The sequence below is a fragment of the Pelophylax lessonae genome, assembly GCF_965119305.1.
Source record: "Pelophylax lessonae genome assembly, chromosome: 1".
Classification (NCBI taxonomy): Eukaryota; Metazoa; Chordata; class Amphibia; order Anura; family Ranidae; genus Pelophylax; species Pelophylax lessonae.
In genome coordinates, this window is record NC_138768.1 from 631019042 (window position 1) to 631038903 (window position 19862).

The following is a 19862-nucleotide window of genomic DNA, read 5'->3' on the forward strand; positions in this document are numbered from 1 at the left end:
CATGTGATATATTAAGATTACCAGCGCCTTTTTACCTATGATATATACCTATTTATTGTTTTATTACAATTAAAAGGGCAGCAGGTCCAACAATCTTTTATTTAAAGGGCCAGGCGCCTTCTCTTTTCTTTTTATAGAAATAAAAAGATACTGAGCTTTCTGTGACCCACTAAAAACATAGAAAAAAAAATGTCTAGGGTTTGCAACACAAACGGTGTAAGGGATATTATATTATTCGAGTCATATCAAGCTATTAAGGAACAACAATTTATAAAGTGATATTAAACCCCAAAACAAAAATGTTTTATATTTCCTTTTACCAACCCTTAGGTGTGGTGGCTTCTATTTATTTATTTGTCTTTATTTGTACTTGCTGATCTGGCCAGTAAAGCCTCATACACACGCACCGATTGTTGGCCGACCGATCGGCCGACTTTTGTCCAGTGTTGTTGTGTTGGTTGAAATGTGCTCTAGACTGCACACGAATTTTGTCGGCCAACAAAATCCAACTGCAGAAGTGATGTCATGTGCTGGTTTACTTTCTGTGTGTTTTTTCTTCTCTGAGCATGTCCAGTCTTGCTCATCTGATTTTTGTCTGCCGAAATCTGTACTGACTGACGGAAAATCGGCCGTTCTGTTGACGGCCAACAAAAATTTTATAGCATGCACACCAGATTTTGTTAGGCCGAAAAGTCGCAGTCGGTTGTCGGAAGCATCATACTAACAAGCCGACAATCGGCCGATTTGGACGTTGGCTGAAAATTCACGGCCAATAATCGGTTCGTGTGTACGAGGCTTAATACACTTCCTGTGGTATGGTGGCTCCCCTATCAATGGAGAGGAAACTGAGCCACCCTTGGACAGTAACATTTACTGGAGAGGGTAGTGTTAGATCAGTTTTCATAGGTAACTAAAAAATTAAAGCTGATCTCCAGCTAAGCCTTTTTAAGCAGTTATAAATTTACATTTTCCTTTTGAGATAAAGGTTTTAACAAAATGAATAAATGCTAATTATTGTAAGCACACCTGTCAGTTTTAAATGGTTTGTATCAACCTTCTGACTTCCAATTTTGCTCCACAGCCTAGTCTGTTAAGGGAAGTTAAAAAAAAAAAAAAACAGCAGGAACAACAGATAAAATAAACACTAATTTAGAGAGCGAGAAAAACAAAAATTGATTTGGTAATGTCAGTGACAGACAGACTTTATTGAATATGTCATTTTTGATTTTCTTTAGTACCACCTTAAAGCAGCTGTACAAATGTGTGCTGCACTCTGCTTGCTTTGGAACTGTAAAGGCAGTGGAGCGCAATTAAAATCAACCAAAATGGAAAGAAATTGCCAGAAGTAGGAGAGTCCTTTCATGGGACTTGCCAGAGTCATGCAGCCAGTGCTTCTTTATTGTGCAATGTTAAAGTGGTTATTAAGCCACTTTTATTACAGAGGGGATGGGATGATTTTATATAAAAATAAATGTCCCGGTGTTATAGAAAAAATATGCTAATCTGTCCCTAAATAAGAGTGGCTCCCAGCGATCACGTGACCGCTCGGCTCTCTTCTCTGCCTGGCTGACAGCTCCAGCAGGCGGGGCCAAGCTCTGCTGCTGACGTCAGCTGGGAAGGAGGGGGATAGAGGAGAGAGAGAGCCGAGCAGTCACATGTTCGCCGGGAGCCAGTTTGATATAGGTACAGATCGGCATATTTTTTCTATAACAGAGGCACTGGGACACTTATTGGTATATTACAGAGGGGATGGCATGATTTTAAATTAAATATAAGAGCAGCAGGAGGGGAGGGGGGAGATGGGACAGTGCAAGGCTGCGGATGACAGAGGCACGTAAACTGACCACAGTGTCAGGGTTCAGCAGCAATGATAAACCGGGGTCAGTTTTCAGAGGGGAGGGTAGAAATTGGCAGGATCAGCCGAGTTTTTTAGGTGATACTGGGGGCCAAATTACACAGCACAAGCACTGTGCTGTATAACATGCTTTAAAGCGGAGTTCCGGCCACAAAAACATTTTTTACATAAAAATACCCCCCTAATCCTAAACTATTGCCAATTACACTTACACTGACCCCTCATTACAGTACAGTAATTGAAAAAAAATAAATTCTTACCTTTAAAATTGATTGCAGAGTGCGGCCATGTCCGGTGTGGGCATCTGAAGCCGATGTGTCCCCCGCTGTGTCCCTCTGACTGGTTCCTGGCTACCCAGAATGCCGATCACAATCTCGCACATGCGCTGTAGATTGCGATCGGCAATCAGAGTAGTGGCTGGCCACTCCGATTGCATCCTAGGATTGATGACGCACATCTCCCAGGACGCAATGCAAAGGAGGAAGTGATGTCGGGGGCCGTGGCCGCATAAGGAGGAAGTGGAAGGAACGTAAGTTAATTTTCATAACAAGGGAAGTGAAAAAAAAAAAAAATATATATATATTCATTATCCAATTCTTTTTCCGGATTTTTTACTGTAACTGATGCTGTAAAGTTCATGTTTAGGGTGGAACTCCGCTTTAATGGAACAGGATCTGTTTTTTTTTTTTTTTTTAGAGTAACAAACGCTTTACTTAGAGCAAATACCATGGTACACCACAGGCTGTACACTGTGGCCTGCATTTTATGAAAGTTTCAAATGCAGGGCACAGTGTGGAGTAATGTAATTCTGTAATGCCAAGTGGAGAGCAAATAGCCTAAGACTGGGCCTTAAATAATATTACTGTTGATGGCGCCTGCCAGTGCAGTATGTGTGTTAAGCTTGGTACACACTAGTAGTTTTTTTTTTTTTTCTTTTTTCAACCCAGCTGGCTGAATAAAAAAAAAAACGGAAGAACTCAGGAGGAGCTGCTATACTAAAAATCTGACGTTAGTACAGCAATCTCCTCCACCAGAGATTGCTGAAGCCGGATGAACAGCAAGCCTCTGTCGGACCGGCTGCTGTACACATGGACCGAATGTCAGCTGGTTTCTATTAAACCGGCTGATGCCGCCCAATATGTGGCCCGCGTGTACAGCCCTTTAGTGTTAAAATGAATCTGGATATCCATGTGAAGTCCCTTTGATATCAATGTGATATGCAAGTCAAAGCACAGGGCATTGATTTAACTCCAAATCTAGAATAAAGGATTGAGTTGAAGATTATCACAGGTACTTGGTGCCTTCTCCCCAGCAATATTGTTGCTTTATGCACATTTCAGGCCAACTTTACTTTAAACTCCTTTTAATGCAGTTTATTTCTTTGAATAAATGATGTCTTGGTAGCATTATGAGTTTACTACTGTGAACTGTTATATGAAACATTCTGTGTAGAGCTTCTCTTTGTCTAATTTGCAGGAATTCCTCCTCCACGTGGGGTTCTACTTTATGGGCCCCCAGGAACAGGCAAGACATTGATAGCTAGAGCAATTGCTAATGAAGTTGGAGCTCATGTTTCAGTCATCAATGGTCCAGAAATAATGAGCAAGTAAGATGAACCGCCGTGTTTTTTTTTTTTTTTTTTTGCTTCGTGGCTATGTACAATTGATAAATACATCTGTATTTTGTGATTGTGTGTCCTGGCTTGTTTCACTGTAGGGTAAATGCACCATAAAGAAAATTTTAGCCTGTGTGCAAATCAAGTAACCCCTTACATGCTGACTGCACAAAATATGTTAAATGAAAAATACACCATAATCTTTTTTTGTATACGTATATTTTAGAAATGTTCCAAAGGAAGTGTGGTCGACGTTATAGTTTTATCATATGCTCCCAGTGGTATTATATTTCCCCTGACACAAATTCTCGTTTTATTTATCATCTGTGTCTGTTTTCTCTATTTTTCTAATACGGATGGCTAATTCCCTGTTTGGTAAAGTAATATATAACAGAGTAACTAAAATGTAAACAGATAGTGATAGTCTAAGTATTGTAACAGAAATTCTTTTCTGCAGAAGCTTTTAAGATATTCCCTGGAATGTCTGGAATAATTTGATACTCTGAACAGTAGGAAATTATAGCAACACCCCCTTCTTTGGCACTGATTTTCCAAGAGTGGACAAGTGTGTTGTGATGGTTATCGGTAGAACAAATTAAATATACATTGTCGTTAAATTAAAACCATTTCTCCTGCTAAGTGATCCAATTGAATAGTTTACGTGGTTGGTTTTCATCACATTTATTTGAATTACTAGTACAAAAAAAAAAAAAGGTTGTACCATAATATAACCTTGTTGCTTTTAAAGTGGAAATTGGGCAAAAAAAAATTTTGTTTTGGGTGGAACAGAAATTGAACTTTAGGCAGGTTTTATTGCTGCAGATCTACCCTCACCTCTTATCCTAGTAGCACAATAGGAAAAATATATATTTCTCTTTCGTTCATTGAACAGCTTCAATTCTTCATTGACCGTTGGGTTATTCTTCTCTCCTTAGGAGTAGGACACTAGGGAGAAAAGAGTTAAAAAAGCTTGACTGCACCCCTAAGGTAGTCCCAGGGGGTTCTCCCACTTCCTGCTATAGGATATCAGTTTTTTTCTGCCTAGTCAGGAGTAAGGCTCTAGCTTCTTCCTGGATCTTTTGGTCCTAGCATTTTCTCCCTTCTTAAACTGAACTTTTTTCCTTTTGTTGTTTTTTCTTTCTACAATCAAGTCTGTTCCAGTGAGAACTACAATCAACTGCCGCACTGGGTGACAGACTGGATACCCTAGATCCTTACCGTCTCCCCAGTCTGGCCAGCGAGTGTGTGCAGACCGCAGCTCCGCACTAGATTGGCCGCGACATAGCCGCACAGGACGTGAGCTGGCCGGCGAGTGAAAAACACGACAGGGTCGCGGCCTGAGTCGCATTGTACATCTGGCCTGCTGCACCCCCAATTCCAAGATGGGAAGGTAATCTGCCCGGAGTGGTACCCGCCCCAGTTCCGAAAGTGTGGTGAGTAGTGTCCCCCCTCTCCTCTGGGAAATTTCAGGGTGGAAGTGGGCCCAACCTGGGGTTGGTTGGTCCCTCCTGTGCCCTACCTACCCGAATGGCACCCCCTCCTCATTAGTGGGTTCACCTTTGCTAGCTACCCCCCCTCAGTCCCTCTGGCTGAGGTGGCTGTACTGATGGGTGTGGGGTGTGTGGGAGCGCGCTGTGGCGACTCCATTTGCTGTTACTATGTGCCATATTGCCCTGGAGGGGGGTCCCTAGCTAGGCCCCCCTTGCTGGATGAGGTACCTGATGGGTTCCTAGGGTCCAGTGAGCCGAGCGCCGACCGCGTGGTACTGCCCTTTTCCCATAGCTGACTGCATGAGAGCTCATGGCAATGTTTGTGTAGCCCGGCGGCCATATTTTTGTAGTTTCCCATTGAAGTCTATGGGCAGTCATTTTCTTGTAGGCTATAGGAGCGATCCTCGGTGGTGGGCCTCTAGCGGCGGTACAGCCGTTTCCTCTTCCTCTCTGACTGGCGTGAAGCAAGCAGTTTGGCGCTTTCTCTCCCCCCTACTAAAGCGGTGGTGGTGAGTCCCTGGGGCTGTATATACTTTCTCCTTCTGCTATAGCAGCACTGCCTGGTGCGCTGGGGCCTGTAGTGCCATCGGTACAGCGGTGGTTGATTTTTACAGCGTTTTCCCAGTTTTTTGTGCAAACACTACTGGTGGTTTCCAGGTTACTATGGAGCCCCCAGAGTAAGTGTCACCACCTGACCCACTCTCAGAGGCTGTGGGACCCTCGGAGTCTCAGTCTGCCCTGGCGGCCATGATGGCGGTCCTGCAGTCACTGGTGTCAAAAGTGGATATGGCCCTTCAGAAGAGACATGATAAAAAGCACCCTCCGCCTTCACCTGCTTCCTCTGCATCCTCAGATTCTGAGGCTGATTTGACGGCTGCGGACGCGAGTCACCCCACGGGGTCTGCATCCACGCACTTGGAGTGCTCAGACAGCAAAGAAGAGTTCTCTTCCACTACATGTACGCAAGAAAAGGCGCTTGTAGAGTCACCGATTGTGTCATTTTAGGAAACTTTAAAAATGGAAGACACCAGTAATGCTGCGTTGGCTGCGCCAGTTCAATTTGGTACCCGCAGACCTTCCAAGGCGACTAAGGTGTTCCCCTTTCCCGCCTATTTAGACGAGATTGTCACTAGTCAGTGGGGTTCCCCCGAAACACATGGTTGGGATACCTAAGCGTTTCGCTAGGAGGTATTCCTTTGAGGAGTCCCTCCTTAAAGAAGCTGACATTCTCAGGTTTCCAGGCCAAAAAAGGTCACTCTGTTACCAGCGGAGGACGCTCTGTCTTTTAAAGACCTTGTAGACAGGGAGGCTGAGTCTCTGGTCCGCTATCTTTTCACTGTGGCAGGTTCAATTTTGAGGCCGTGTTCACCATTACCTTGGTCTCTTAGACCTTAATGGAATGGGCAAAAAACTGCGCCAGGTTTGAAAGGGAGTCAACATCCTCCTGAGTTGGTGAACCAGCTGATAGAGGGGTTGCAGTAGATGTGCAAAGCTGGTAGAGAAATCCCCAAAAAGTCTTGCAGCTGTAATTGCAGTGAAAGGCGGTTCTACAAATGATTGATTTAGGGGGGCTGAATACAAATGCACGCCACACTTTTCATATATTTATTTGTAAAAAATAATGAAAATGATTTATCATTTTCCTTCCACTTCACAATTGTGTACCAGTTTGTGTTGGTCTATCACATAAAATCCCAACAAAATGCATTTACGTTTTTGGTAGATATATATATTTTACAGTTCACCTCTCAAGCCCTGTTACTGCCCCTTATTATGCATATCTTATGCTTTGGTCCATTTCTCTGAGATAGGGGTATATATATATATATAATCCATTGGTTTGATTTTCCTGTATGACAGTTTTTTCTAAACTTTTAGCAAATACATAGCAGCCCCCATAAATGAACATGACTGAGTAAAAATAATTTATTTCTGTCTATGATAGGCAGTCTGATTCCTTGTTGTGCTGCAGTTTGGGGAGCTAACACATGGAAAATATTTAATGTGAGTCTATATTTAGACTTTTTAGGCCTAGTGAGTCTATCTCTCCCTAGGACTGTAAATAACAAGTAGTCCATAATTGTGCTTTTGGTGTTTTACTCTTGAGAATTTAGGCTGCTAAAGCAACCATAGTATTATCTGTTTTCAAGCCTACTTCTTCTTTTATTTTAGGTATTATGGAGAGTCGGAAGCCAGGCTGCGGCAGATATTTGCTGAGGCATTCCAGCGGTATAACATTACCTACAACCGTTTTTTGTTTGTTTATTTTTTTACAAAATTACAATTTTTGTAAATTGCATTAAGTTTACTGCACTATGTCATAAAGAAGGTAGGTAGGGAAGATTTTTTGGAATCAGGAAGAATTACTTGAGTGGCTAACCTATTGTGTAGTTTAGTTCTGCCATTTAGAAAATGGCTACTGTAAGGAGGTTGCTTTGGATAGATTTGTTAGCACACCAAATATCTTATGCTAAGATTGAAAGTTGAACATTAATCACCAACATTAGAGACTTATCTGTTAGTGCTGTCATGGCAACAGGAAAACTATATGGAGGCACACAGGACTAGAAGAGCCTTTATAGACTGAGATTTAACGTTTAAATCCTTGAAGTAGAAGTACATATCTTCATTATCCTTCTCCTTTATGGCATTGTACTCATTAAGTAGAACTGAAGGCACATTTTTTTTTTTTTTTTTTTCATTTTGGAAAGAATAATTTGGGCCTGTGAGGTTTTTTTTTTTTTTTTTTTTTTTTTTTTGCAGTATGTGCTCCAATGGTGAGATTTCCCTTTTTCCTGTCCATAGTCACAACAGAAAGTGAGAGGAAATTCTTACAAAGTAAGGGAAATCCCTGGTAGTCACCAGGGTCACTAGTGTCCACATTGAGGATTTGTCCTGTATTCCTAGTCGGTTCACGACTCAGAATTTGGGATGTTCTTTAACTTTTGGTGATAACGGTCACCAGGACACATATAAAGGGTAAATATACCTAGCTGGGACACAGACAACATTAAAAACATGACAAGTGTTCTAATCCCTCTCCATTCTATCTAAAACCAATAAAAGTTTTTCTTCAGTTATACCTTAAGGGAAGTACAAGTGCTATTTAAATATTTACTGAAAGTAAACGTGTACTTTGTCTATACTGGGCATAGTCAAAGGTCCCTTTACTGTAGGACCCTAAGAAATATCTACTTACCATTCACTTGTTCTCTGTATCCCTGATCAAGGGCAGTGTCCCATGGTCCTCCATTCCCTGAGGAATTTTTTCAAGCGCCAGCAGTAGATCACGGCAGTGAGGGAATGAGTAAAAGAGGAAGGAAATACTTAAAGCAGCCTGTAAATGATTTATTTTCTTTCCCTTTACCACGGGTGGAAGGAAAGAAAATTTCCTGATTCCCCCATCAACAGAGTCAGTATTGATGGAGCAATGCTAGTGCATTAAGTGGCTGGCAGTAATGGAATGTAAAAAATTAGACATATTGGTTGTACCCTAGTCAAGCGATGGATCAACTTGCCCATAGAAGGATCGACATTTCGATCCATGTATGGTTGGCTTTAGGGTCTCTACAGCAAAGGGAATCTGTTACTGTTTCCCAGTATAATCAAAGTACAGGTTCACTAATGCCTCGTTTCCACTGAGTGGTACTGTACGGTTCGGTTCAGTACGGTACGGTTCGGTACGGTACACATTGCGTTTCCACTGCCAATAGTACCCTTTTCATGATAGGCGTGGTGTAGCTGGTCACAGCAGGAAAGCTGTGATAGACGATTCTCTGTCAACCAATCAAAGTTCTGCAGAGTGTAGCTCCACCCAGTTGGTACGGTACTAATGTTCTTGGTACCCCAACGAAAGGGTACCAAAAAGTGGTACGGTACGGTTCGGAATTAGGGTACCATTCATAATGGAAACGGCATATTGATCTGGGTTCACACTGGGGGTGGCTTCAAAGTCGCCCGACTCTGAAGCCGCCCCTGCAGTGCGACTTCAGCGGGGCTTGCAAACGACTTCTCTAATAGAAGTCAATGCAAGTCGCCCCCAAAGTAGTGCAGGAACCTTTTTTTTCAAGTCGGAGCGACTTGAGTTGCTCCTATTAGAACGGTTCCATTGTACTGAATGGAGCACTACTTGTCAGGCGGCTAAGTCGTCTGACTAGTTGCCCCAGTGTGAACCCAGGCTTAATTTGTGTTCAGCTTATCTCTGGTTGTAAACAATGATGTTGAGTTCCAAGAGGTACTATTCTAAAACATGAGGCGAGCAGTAGAGCTTAGTACATGAAATCCATAGTGTGCAATTAGGTGTTTGCTGCATCAAACCACAGGTACTATTAAGTACTTGCGTAGCATACAGCTGGTTTCTATCTATTTGCTTCAGGAATTTACCATGTTAATAAAAGATTCACCCTTAAATTTTAAAAAGATGGATAACAGCCAGAAGAGTTCCCCTGGGCATATCCCAGTCTATCTTGAGGCAGTGCTGTCAGACTGCTGAGGAGGCCTCCTGTTCAGCCAAGGTCAGCCTAAAGCACAGCTTAACAAAAAGCAGCTTCAACAGGAATGCGACATGGATAATTATTTTTTTTTACCTTTTTGTATGTAAACACAGAGAAGTACTGATTTCTATGTAATTTATTGTTCCACCACTGAATGTTATATTTACTTTATTTTCTTATCCTTATAGTCAGCCTTCTATTATATTCATTGATGAACTGGATGCCTTATGCCCAAAAAGAGAAGGGGCGCAAAATGAAGTAGAGAAGAGGGTTGTGGCTTCGTTGCTTACACTAATGGATGGGATTGGTTCGGTAAGAATTGTAATGAGACAGACATATAAAATGGAAACCGTGTCATCCCTTTCCGCTTTTAGCATTCAATTTTTACCTATTTAATTGAAAAGGAAGCATATTGGTCTAACATTCTTGATTCCTCATTGCTGTCACTACATAATTTACTGTTTTTAGTACTTGTAGAGTAAAAGATCAAATGACTAAAGGGTAGCCATATTGTATATAAACAAAACAAAAATTGGCAACCACACAAATATATTATAGTTATAACTAGCCTTTAAAGCAAGATGCAAATATAAGGGCTGTGCAGAGCACAAACTAAACAAAAGTGTTTCTAACACAAGCTAGCCTGCATAAAAAAAAAAAAAAAAAAAAAAAACACACACAATTTGCTCTAAAAACAGATGTTTTATCTGCACATTTGCAATTGAATGTGGAAGTCGCACTGCTCTTCAAGGCTCCTCTGTAAAGTACAATCCTAACTCAAAACGTTGAGAGTCTCCATTGGTTACAGAGGAGTTCTGGGGCTAGAATTATTGCTCTCACTCTAAGAATGGCGGTGATACCTCACGTGTGGTTTGAACACCGTTTACATATGTGGGTGCAACTTGCGCATGCGTTCGCTTCAGCGCGCAAGCTCGGAGGGGCAGGGCGATTAAATATTTTTTCTTATTTATTTTACTTTTAATTATTTATTTTTTATACGGTTCCTTTAAAAAAATTCTCTTTCGTTCATTGACAGACACAGCTTCTGATACTTCTTAATCATCGGGTTATACTGCCCCCTACAGCAGTAGGATACTAGGCAGGAAAAAGCTTGACTACGCCCATAGGCAGTCCCAGGGGGTATACACCCACTCTCAGCTATAGGCATTCAGTTTTTTTTCTGCCTAGTCAGGAGTAAGGACCTCGTTGGCGGGTGCAATGATCTCCAACAAAGGGGGATGCAGGCCCTGGTTGCATTCAGGAGTTGAATAGTCAGGGAAGATTTGTATTTCTTGATCGGCCTCTGCGTGAGGTAAGCAGGCATGCCTCTGGGTCGTCCGCCAGATCCACATTGGTCAGATGTTTAATGATGTCAGCCACTATCTGCCAAAAGGGTTTGAGTTTTGGGCATATCCAAAAAATGTGCAGTATGGTGCACCGATTACCATTGCAGCGCCAGCATGTATCTGGAACCTGCGGGAAATATCGATGGAGAGTTGTGAGCACCCTATACCATCTGGCCAGGATCTTGTACCCAGTTACCTGAACTTTCGAGGCTATGGAGGATTTTTGCGTGAAATACTGAATCTTCTCCTTTTGAGAAGCCGTGAATGTTGTGTTGAGGTCAGATTCTCATCGGGAAATAAACGGAGGGCAAAAGTCAGATGCCGGGCTAAGCAAGGCTGCTACGCCAGAAGTCTGGGGGGGGGGGGGGGGTCGGCGGCAGATGCGACTGCACTCGAAGATAGTTTCCCATTATCCCCAATAAAATCCCACACATGAGTGCGGCCACCCGAGACCAATCGATGGGATGGGGGGGTTCTGGGAACCGGGAGGAAACTCAGGATTGCCATAGACTGGAGTCATTGGAGATGGTAATGGGGAGTAAGGACTGAGGTACCACAGAAGGCCTCTCTGGACACTTGGATCGTAGCACCCAGGGTAGGATGGCGGAGGAGATCCCCTGGTATTGGGGAAGCAATCCAGGGCCAGCTCTTTGCAGTCTGACCGGAGTCCTCCAACTCCATATCCACCCACTGCTTCAACTCCTTGTGGCCACCCCTCTACTTTTGAGTAAAATGGGGTTTTTGTCTTCTAAACACTGCCTGCAAAGAAACTGGCAGCTGTAGCAGAGTGTGTGGGGTTATGCCTAAAGGGACAGCCCCATAGGCATGGTAAAGCGTTTTCCTGCCTAGTGTCCTATTCCTGATGGGAGGAGCATAACCCATTGGTCTAAGAAGATATGAAGCTGCGTCTGTTAATGGATTTCAGACAAAAGGATTTTACACTAAGTACAAAAATCCAGTTTTTCCATATTGGCCCTTGCAATTGGCTTCATCTACTCGTTTCCCAGCTGACCATGGACTATATGGACTATCATTGATTTATACTTCCTCCGTTGGTCACATTCTGTTTAGGTTTACATGTACCATCAGATGCCAGTGAGTGCTAACTCACCTACTTTTTAGTCAGTGGTTTGTTTTGTATGTTGTTACCTCCTCTGTGCATTGGTTTTTCACAGGGCAGCCCAGATCCTCCTCTTCTCGGGTCCCTTGCTGGTTTTCCTGGCCCCTCCCTCTTGTCGAGTGCCCCCAGAGCAAGCAGCTTGCAATTGGGGCCCCTAACCTGAGCTGCAGCTCTGTGTGTCCAACCAGGAGCCCCCCTCTCCTGATTGGCTAACTGACTTTGATTGACAGCAGGAGGAACCATTGGCACTGCTGCTGTGTCTCGGCCAATCAGGGGGGAGACTCCCAGACGGCCCAGGGACTCGTGGACATCGCTGGATTGAGATGGGGCTCGGGTAAGTATTAGGGGGGCTGGGGGGTCTGTTGCACACAGAAGGTTTTTTATCCTAATGCACAGAATGCATTAAGATAAAAAAAACCTTCTGACTTTACAACTCCTTTAACTACATGAATTTTACCTTATCCCTCAACCAACTGTAGCATTGGCCTTTTCTGCCATTCAGTGCAAAGTAAATATCCCATCTCCTTCCTTTCCTAACTCACAATCTGACTTGGATCAATAATTATTAGTGCCAACTGGAGCATGGGGCAGCATACTCCTCCTTTCACTGTGCCAATTATATACCTCCATAGAGCCACCAGGATTCTCAGAGTGAAACTAGGCCAGGTATTACATCAGATTTTCTCATTGGACTTCCAGCGCCTTCTTGCGAAGCTGCCAGTGCTCCAAGTCATTTGAAAAAAAAAAAAAAAATAAATCCCACAGAGAGCACTACTTTACGGACATCTCTTATCCAGTCCCCTTTGTCAAACACCTATGAAATAGACAGAAAGTGAAAGTTTTTTTTCCTTTATGCTTTATCTCACAATTCTCCTTTTTATTCAAAAATTAAAAAAGGGGTTTTGGCTGGAGCTAGGCTTTACCTTTGATGGCAATTTTCCGCTGTTACCTGTGCAAATTAATGTGCCACATACTGTATCTCTCAAGTACTAGCCACTAAAGGGCAAGCAGTTAAGTATTTTTATGACTTTCAGTTCTAATTCATTCCCCAAAAGAACTCTCTTCAGAAATGTGTCTGAACTGCCAGCTGTTGGGGGTTAGGTCTCCCCAGGGGCACTACATTATCAGGAAACCAAAATTGCAATGGTAATTGTGAGTGTGACAGTTTTGATAACATGAAATTCAGTATATCAAAATTAATTTTCACATGCAAGAAAAGAAAAAGGAATTTATTATGCTAGAAAAATTACATTTATAACAACTAAAAATCAAGCCTCACCTAACCCTGGGCTTAAATGCTAAATGTAGTTTTGATAAAAACTAAGCTAAAATGCACCTGGCCATTTGCAGCTTTAAATAGCAAAAATTATATATAAGCAGGGACAGTTTTTTTCTAAAGGTGTATTCCAGTGAGAAACTTTTTTTTTTTTTTACTTTGCTTATGTTGTAGGAAGAAAGTCAAGGACAGCTTTTGGTCCTTGGTGCAACAAACCGTCCTCATTCATTGGACCCTGCATTACGGAGACCGGGGCGGTTTGACAAAGAAATAGAAATTGGAATTCCTAATTCTCAGGGACGCCTAGACATTCTCAGACGCACACTTATTAATGTTCCGCATCAGCTTTCATTGGAGGAACTAGCACAGTTGGCAGATAGTGCCCATGGCTACGTGGGGGCAGATTTAGCAGCTCTGTGCAAGGAGGCAGGTGAGTAGCTGTTGCAATTATTCATCTACAATAGAGCTAGCTGTGTGGGTTGTGAGATATATGTGACTGTCACATTTCTGTAATGATCACAGTAGCTTTTACAGGGGGCTTAATATCTTTATATTCCAAAGACCTGCTGTACTAATCACTTACTATAAAACAAAGCAAAGGTTACACTATAACTCTTTTTATTTTTTCTTGAGAATGCTTATTTGTAATATGAATATTTCCATTATTGTGGTTTCTTGAAATGTACAGTGCCTTGCAATAGTTTTCGGCCCCCTTAAACTTTGCGACCTTTTGCCACATTTCAGGCTTCAAACATAAAGATAAAAAAATTTAATTTTTTGTGAAGAATCAACAACAAGTAGGATACAATCATGAAGTGGAACCAAATTTATTGGATATTTCAAACTTTGTTAACAAATAAAAAACTGAAAAATTAAGCGTGCAAAATGATTCAGCCCCTTTACTTTCAGCGCAGCAAACTCTCTCCAGAAGTTCAGTGAGGATCTCTGAATGATCCAATGTTGACCTAAATGACTAATGATGATAAATAGAATCCACCTGTGTGTAATCAAGTCTCCGTATAAATGCACCTGCACTGTGATAGTCTCAGAGGTCAGTTTAAAGCGCAGAGAGCATCATGAAGAACAAGGAACACACCAGGCAGGTCCGAGATACTGTTGTGGAGAAGTTTAAAGCCGCATTTGGATACAAAAAGATTTCCCAAGCTTTAAACATCCCAAGGAGCACTGTGCAAGCGATAATATTGAAATGGAAGGAGTATCAGACCACTGCAAATCTACGAAGGCCTGGCCGTCCCTCTAAACTTTCAGCTCATACAAGGAGAAGACTGATCAGAGATGCAGCCAAGAGGCCCATGATCACTCTGGATGAACTGCAGAGATATACAGCTGAGGTGGGAGACTCTGTCCATAGGACAACAATCAGTCGTATACTGCACAAATCCTTTATGGAAGAGTGGCAAGAAGAAAGCCATTTCTTAAAGATATTCATAAAAAGTGTCGTTTAAAGTTTGCCACAAGCCACCTGGGAGACACACCAAACATGTGGAAGAAGGTGCTCTGGTCAGATGAAACCAAAAATCAAACTTTTTGGCAACAATGCGAAACGTTATGTTTGGCTTAAAAGCAACACAGCTCATCACCCTGAACACACCATCCCCACTGTCAAACATGGTGGTGGCAGCATCATGGTTTGGGCCTGCTTTTCTTCAGCAGGGACAGGAAAGATGGTTAAAATTGATAGGAAGATGGATGGAGCCAAATACAGGACCATTCTGGAAGAAAACCTGATGGGAGTCTGCAAAAGACCTGAGACTGGGACGGAGATTTGTCTTCCAACAAGACAATGATCCAAAACATAAAGCAAAATCTACAATGGAATGGTTCACAAATAAACATATCCAGGTGTTAGAATGGCCAAGTCAAAGTCCAGACCTGAATCCAATCGAGAATCTGTGGAAAGAACTGAAAACAGCTGTTCACAAACGCTCTCCATCCAACCTCACTGAGCTCGAGCTGTTTTTCAAGGAGGAATGGGCAAAAATATCAGTCTCTCGATGTGCAAAACTGATAGAGACATACCCCAAGCGACTTACAGCTGTAATCGCAGCAAAAGGTGGCGCTACAAAGTATTAAGGGGGCTGAATAATTTTGCACGCCCAATTTTTCAGTTTTTTATTTGTTAAAAAAGTTTGAAATATCCAATAAATTTCGTTCCACTTCATGATTGTGTCCCACTTGTTGATTCTTCACAAAAATTACAGTTTTATATCTTTATGTTTGAAGCCTGAAATGTGGCAAAAGGTTGAAAAGTTCAAGGGGGCCGAATACTTTCGCAAAGCACTGTATGAGGAATTGGGATGTCCCCATGTGGAATGCTATTTTTAACTTTTAACTACAAAACAATACAGGCCTGCTATAATTTTGTTTGTAAGAGATGCACGTTTTTTGCTGATGTTCTTAGGTGATTGGCCTCTTTTCTACTGATAGATGTTGGTGTCCAAACTTGGTGTCTTTTTTCAACCTCACTAACTATGTAACTATGAGCATCAAAAAACTATTAGATGGACACCTTAACGACCACAACATACAGGGGCATTCGAGGTACTATTCACACACTCATCATAGGTTGAACTGGATGGACTGGTGTCTTTTTTTTCAACCTCACTAACTATGTAAAAAAAAAGAAGTTTACTTTTTTCTATGAAGGTTTTTCTCTCTCTGTCCCTGATGATGATTCTTCTACCAAGGTAATTCTCCTGTCGGGATTCCTGTCGCAGTATAGCCATTGCAGCTTCTACTCCAAGTTCTGACTTCTCGGCAGAGTCTTGGGGGACTATTTCCAGACACTGCATGATGGAAAAAGTGGAAGCGGTCTGTAATACTGACATTCACTTAACCACTTCCTTACCGGGCCATAGACAAATGACGCCAGCAGGAAGACTTCCTCGATCCGGGCGGGCGTCATATGACGTCCGCCCGGATCCGCAGCTCTCCAGCCTCCCCGGGGGCACGTAGCGCAGCAATCGGGGATGCGGCGTGTCCGTCGGGACACAGTCCATCCCCAATCGGTGTAAAGAGCCAATAAAAAAAATGGCTCTTTACCATGTGACCGGCTGTGTACAATCACAGCCGGCCACATGCACTTCCCTCGTGCACGCCACTCGCACGCGCCCCCAGGGATGCAGAGTGTCACTCTGACACAGTCAATCCCTGTTCAGGGTAAAGAGCCAATGAAATTGTCTCTTTACCAGGTGACCGGCTTTGTCCAATCACAGCCGGTCACAGAATGTCAACAGAGAACGCGGTAACTAGCTGTCATAGTGTTCTCCTCCTCACACACTGATCCTGTGTGAGGAGGAGATTGCGGTAAAAGCTAGTTACCGATTACAGTGCACCCCAAAACACACTGATTGCCCCCCCTTTAAAGAGTACCTGTCACTAACCCATCAAAGTACCTGTCACCAGCCCATCAAAGTACCCGATTACCTGCCACCAGCCCGTCAGATACTCTGATGACAGGTACTCGGGTACTCTGATGGGCTGGTGACAGGTATTCGGGTACTCTGATGACAGGTACTCGGGTACTCTGATGGGCTGGTGACAGGTACTCAGGTACTCTGATGACAGGTACTTGGGTACTTTGAGTACCTGTCAGAGTACTCGAGTACCTGTCATTAGAGTACCCGAGTACCTGTCATCGGAGTCCCCGAGTACCTGTCACCTTCCCATCAGAGTACCCGAGTATCTCTCTGTATCCCATCAGAGTACCTGAGTACCTGTCTCCAGCCCAGAGTGCCCGAGTACCTCTCTGCAGCCCATCAGCATACCCAAGTACCTCTCTGCAGCCCATCAGAGTACCCGAGAACATGTCAGCAGCGTACCCAAGTACCTGTCACCAGCCCATCAGAGTACCCAAGTACCTGTTATCTGAGTACCTGTCACCAGCCTATCAGAGTACCCGGGTACCTGTCATCAGAGTACCCAAGTGCCTGTCTCCAGCCCTTCAGAGTTCCTATCTGCAGCCCATCAGAATACCTGAGTACCTGTCTCCAGCCCATCAGGGTATCTGAGTACCTATCTGCAGCCCAATAGAGTACTTGAATACCTGTCTTCTGCCCATCAAAGTACCCGAATACCTCTCTGTAGCCCATCAGAGTACCCGAGTACCTGTCTCCAGCCCAGAGTGCCCGAGTACCTGTCTCCAGCCCAGAGTGCCCGAGTACCTGTCTCCAGCCCAGAGTGCCCGAGTACCTGTCTCCAGCCCAGAGTGCCCGAGTACCTGTCTCCAGCCCAGAGTGCCCGAGTACCTGTCTCCAGCCCAGAGTGCCCGAGTACCTGTCTCCAGCCCAGAGTGCCCGAGTACCTATCTGCAGCTCATCAGATTACCAGAGATCTTGTCTCTAGCCCATCAGAATACCCAAGTACCTCTCTGAAGCTCATCACAGTACCCGAGTACCTTTCAGGAAGCCAATCAGTGTACCTGAGTACCTGTCTGCAGCCCATGCCTCCTAGATTATGTGTTGGGGTGTTTGCTTTTCAAAATGGGGTCATTTTGTGGGGGCTTCCATTGTCCTGGTGTTCCAGGGCCTTCAAAACTGTGATAGGTTGTAATGAAATTATATGTGTAATTTATGCTCCTAGAACACCTGACGGTGCTCCTTGCATGTTGGGTCTCTGTATGTTGCCAGGCTGTGACAAAGTCTCACATATATGGTATCGCCATACTCAGGAGGAGTAGCCGAATGTATTTTGGAGTGTAATTTTTGCTATGTACATGCTATGTGTTAGAAATATCTTATAAATTGTCAACTTTGTGTAAAAAAAAAAAAAAAAAATGCGTTTTCATTCTCTTTCCACATTTTACAAAAACTTGTGGAAAAAAATGACATGTTCAAAAGACTCATTATGCCTCATAGAATATACATTGGGGTGTTTGTTTTCCAAAATGGGGTCATTTTGTGGGTAATTCCATTGTCCTGGTGTTCCAGGGCCTTCAAAAGTGTTATAGGTCGTTAGGAAATTATATGTGTAATTTATGCTCCTAGAACACCTGACGATGCTCCCTGCATGTTGGGCCTCTGTATGTGGCCAGGCTGTGTAAAAGTCTCACACATGTATCGCCATACTCAGGAGGAGTAGCAGAATGTATTTTGGGGTGTAATTGCAAGTATTCATATACTGTGTGTGAGAAATAACTTGTTATTATGACAATTTTGAGTAAAAAAAAAAAAAAAAAAAAAGAAATATATTTCTTCATATTCCCAAGAATTGTGGGAAAAAATACAACTTCAAAAAACTCACCATGCCTCTTACTAAATACCCTGGAATGTCTACTTTCCAAAAAGGGGTAATTTGGGGGGTATTTGTACTGTCCTGACATTTCAGGGCCTCAAGAAATGAGCTAGGCCATTGGTACATCAGGTGTGATCAATTTTCAATGATTGGCACCATAGCTTGTAGACTCTATAACTTTCACACAGACTAAATAATCACCAATTTGGGTTATTTTTACCAAATATATGTAGTAGTATAAATTTTGGGCCAAATTTATCATATGTAGTAGTATAAATTTTGGGCCAAATTTATGAAAAAAAATTACTTATTTGCAACATTTTATAATAGAAACTAAAACAAAATGTTTTTTTTTTTCAAAATCTTCTCTTTTTTTCACTTAGATCGCAAAAAATAAAAAACCCAGTGGTGATTAAATACTACCAAAAGAAAGCTTGATTTGTGTGAAAAAAAACGATAACAAAATTTGATTGGGTACAGCGTTGCATGAGTAATTATCATTCAAAGTGTGAGAGCGCTGAAAGCATAAAATTGGTCTGGCAGGAAGGGGGTGTAACTGCTCTGTTGTCACGGAACCATGAACCAGACGTACAACAACAGATAAGTGAAAATAAGACAGCTTTATTGAAAAACAAGCTATAAAGCAAAAGTCCAAACGGATGGCGAAACCGATGCAGAGTCTTTGCGAAGCCAGGGGTCTGGAACCAGCAGGGTAGTCAGACGAAGCCAGGATCAGGAACCAACAGGGTAGTCAGACGAAGCCAGGATCAGGAACCAACAGGGTAGTCAGACGAAGCCAGGATCAGGAACCAACAGGGTAGTCAGACGAATCCAGGAACAGGAACCAGAAGTAGCAGCAGTCTTAGTAGCATGTGAACACAGGAGGACCAAGCAGGGAACTGAGCCACAGACCTCCTATATATATATATGAGCTAGGCATCCAGCTCCTCCCAGTGGGAAGGAGGAGCCGCAGGGTGGGAGGCTACAAGAAACCCAGAAACCAAGATGGCCGCCAGCACATGTCAAACGAAGGAGAACAGCAAGGAGGTAAGACCATGACAGTACCTCCCCCTCAAGGGCCCCTCGTCCGCGGAGTAAAGAACGGTTTTTGAGGGAAGCGTGCATGGAAGGCTCGGAGCAAGGCAGGAGCATGGACATCTGCGGAGGGAACCCAGGAACGCTCCTCAGGACCATAACCACGCCAATGAACCAAAAACTGCACCCGACCGTGGACCAGGCGAGAGTCCAGGATATTGCTCACCTCATACTCCTCACGATTGCCCACTTGGACCGGACGAGGCCGAGGAACCGAGGAAGTGAAACGATTACACACCAGTGGCTTCAACAGGGAGACATGAAACTCGTTGGAGATCCGCATGCCAGGAGGAAGCGCAAGGGCATAGGCTACCGGATT

The 19862-nt window shown here is 43.2% G+C and overlaps 1 protein-coding gene across 1 annotated transcript in view; it reads left to right on the forward strand.

Moving 5' to 3' along the window:
* The window catches only part of AFG2A (AFG2 AAA ATPase homolog A), a 707754-nt gene that overhangs the window by 57798 nt on the left and 630094 nt on the right, over positions 1-19862 (forward strand). The window contains exons 6-9 of the mRNA XM_082261533.1: positions 3332-3461; positions 7133-7189; positions 9642-9765; positions 13370-13625. Of these exons, the coding sequence (XP_082117659.1) occupies positions 3332-3461; positions 7133-7189; positions 9642-9765; positions 13370-13625 (567 nt within the window). The remainder of the gene's footprint in view (positions 1-3331; positions 3462-7132; positions 7190-9641; positions 9766-13369; positions 13626-19862) is intronic.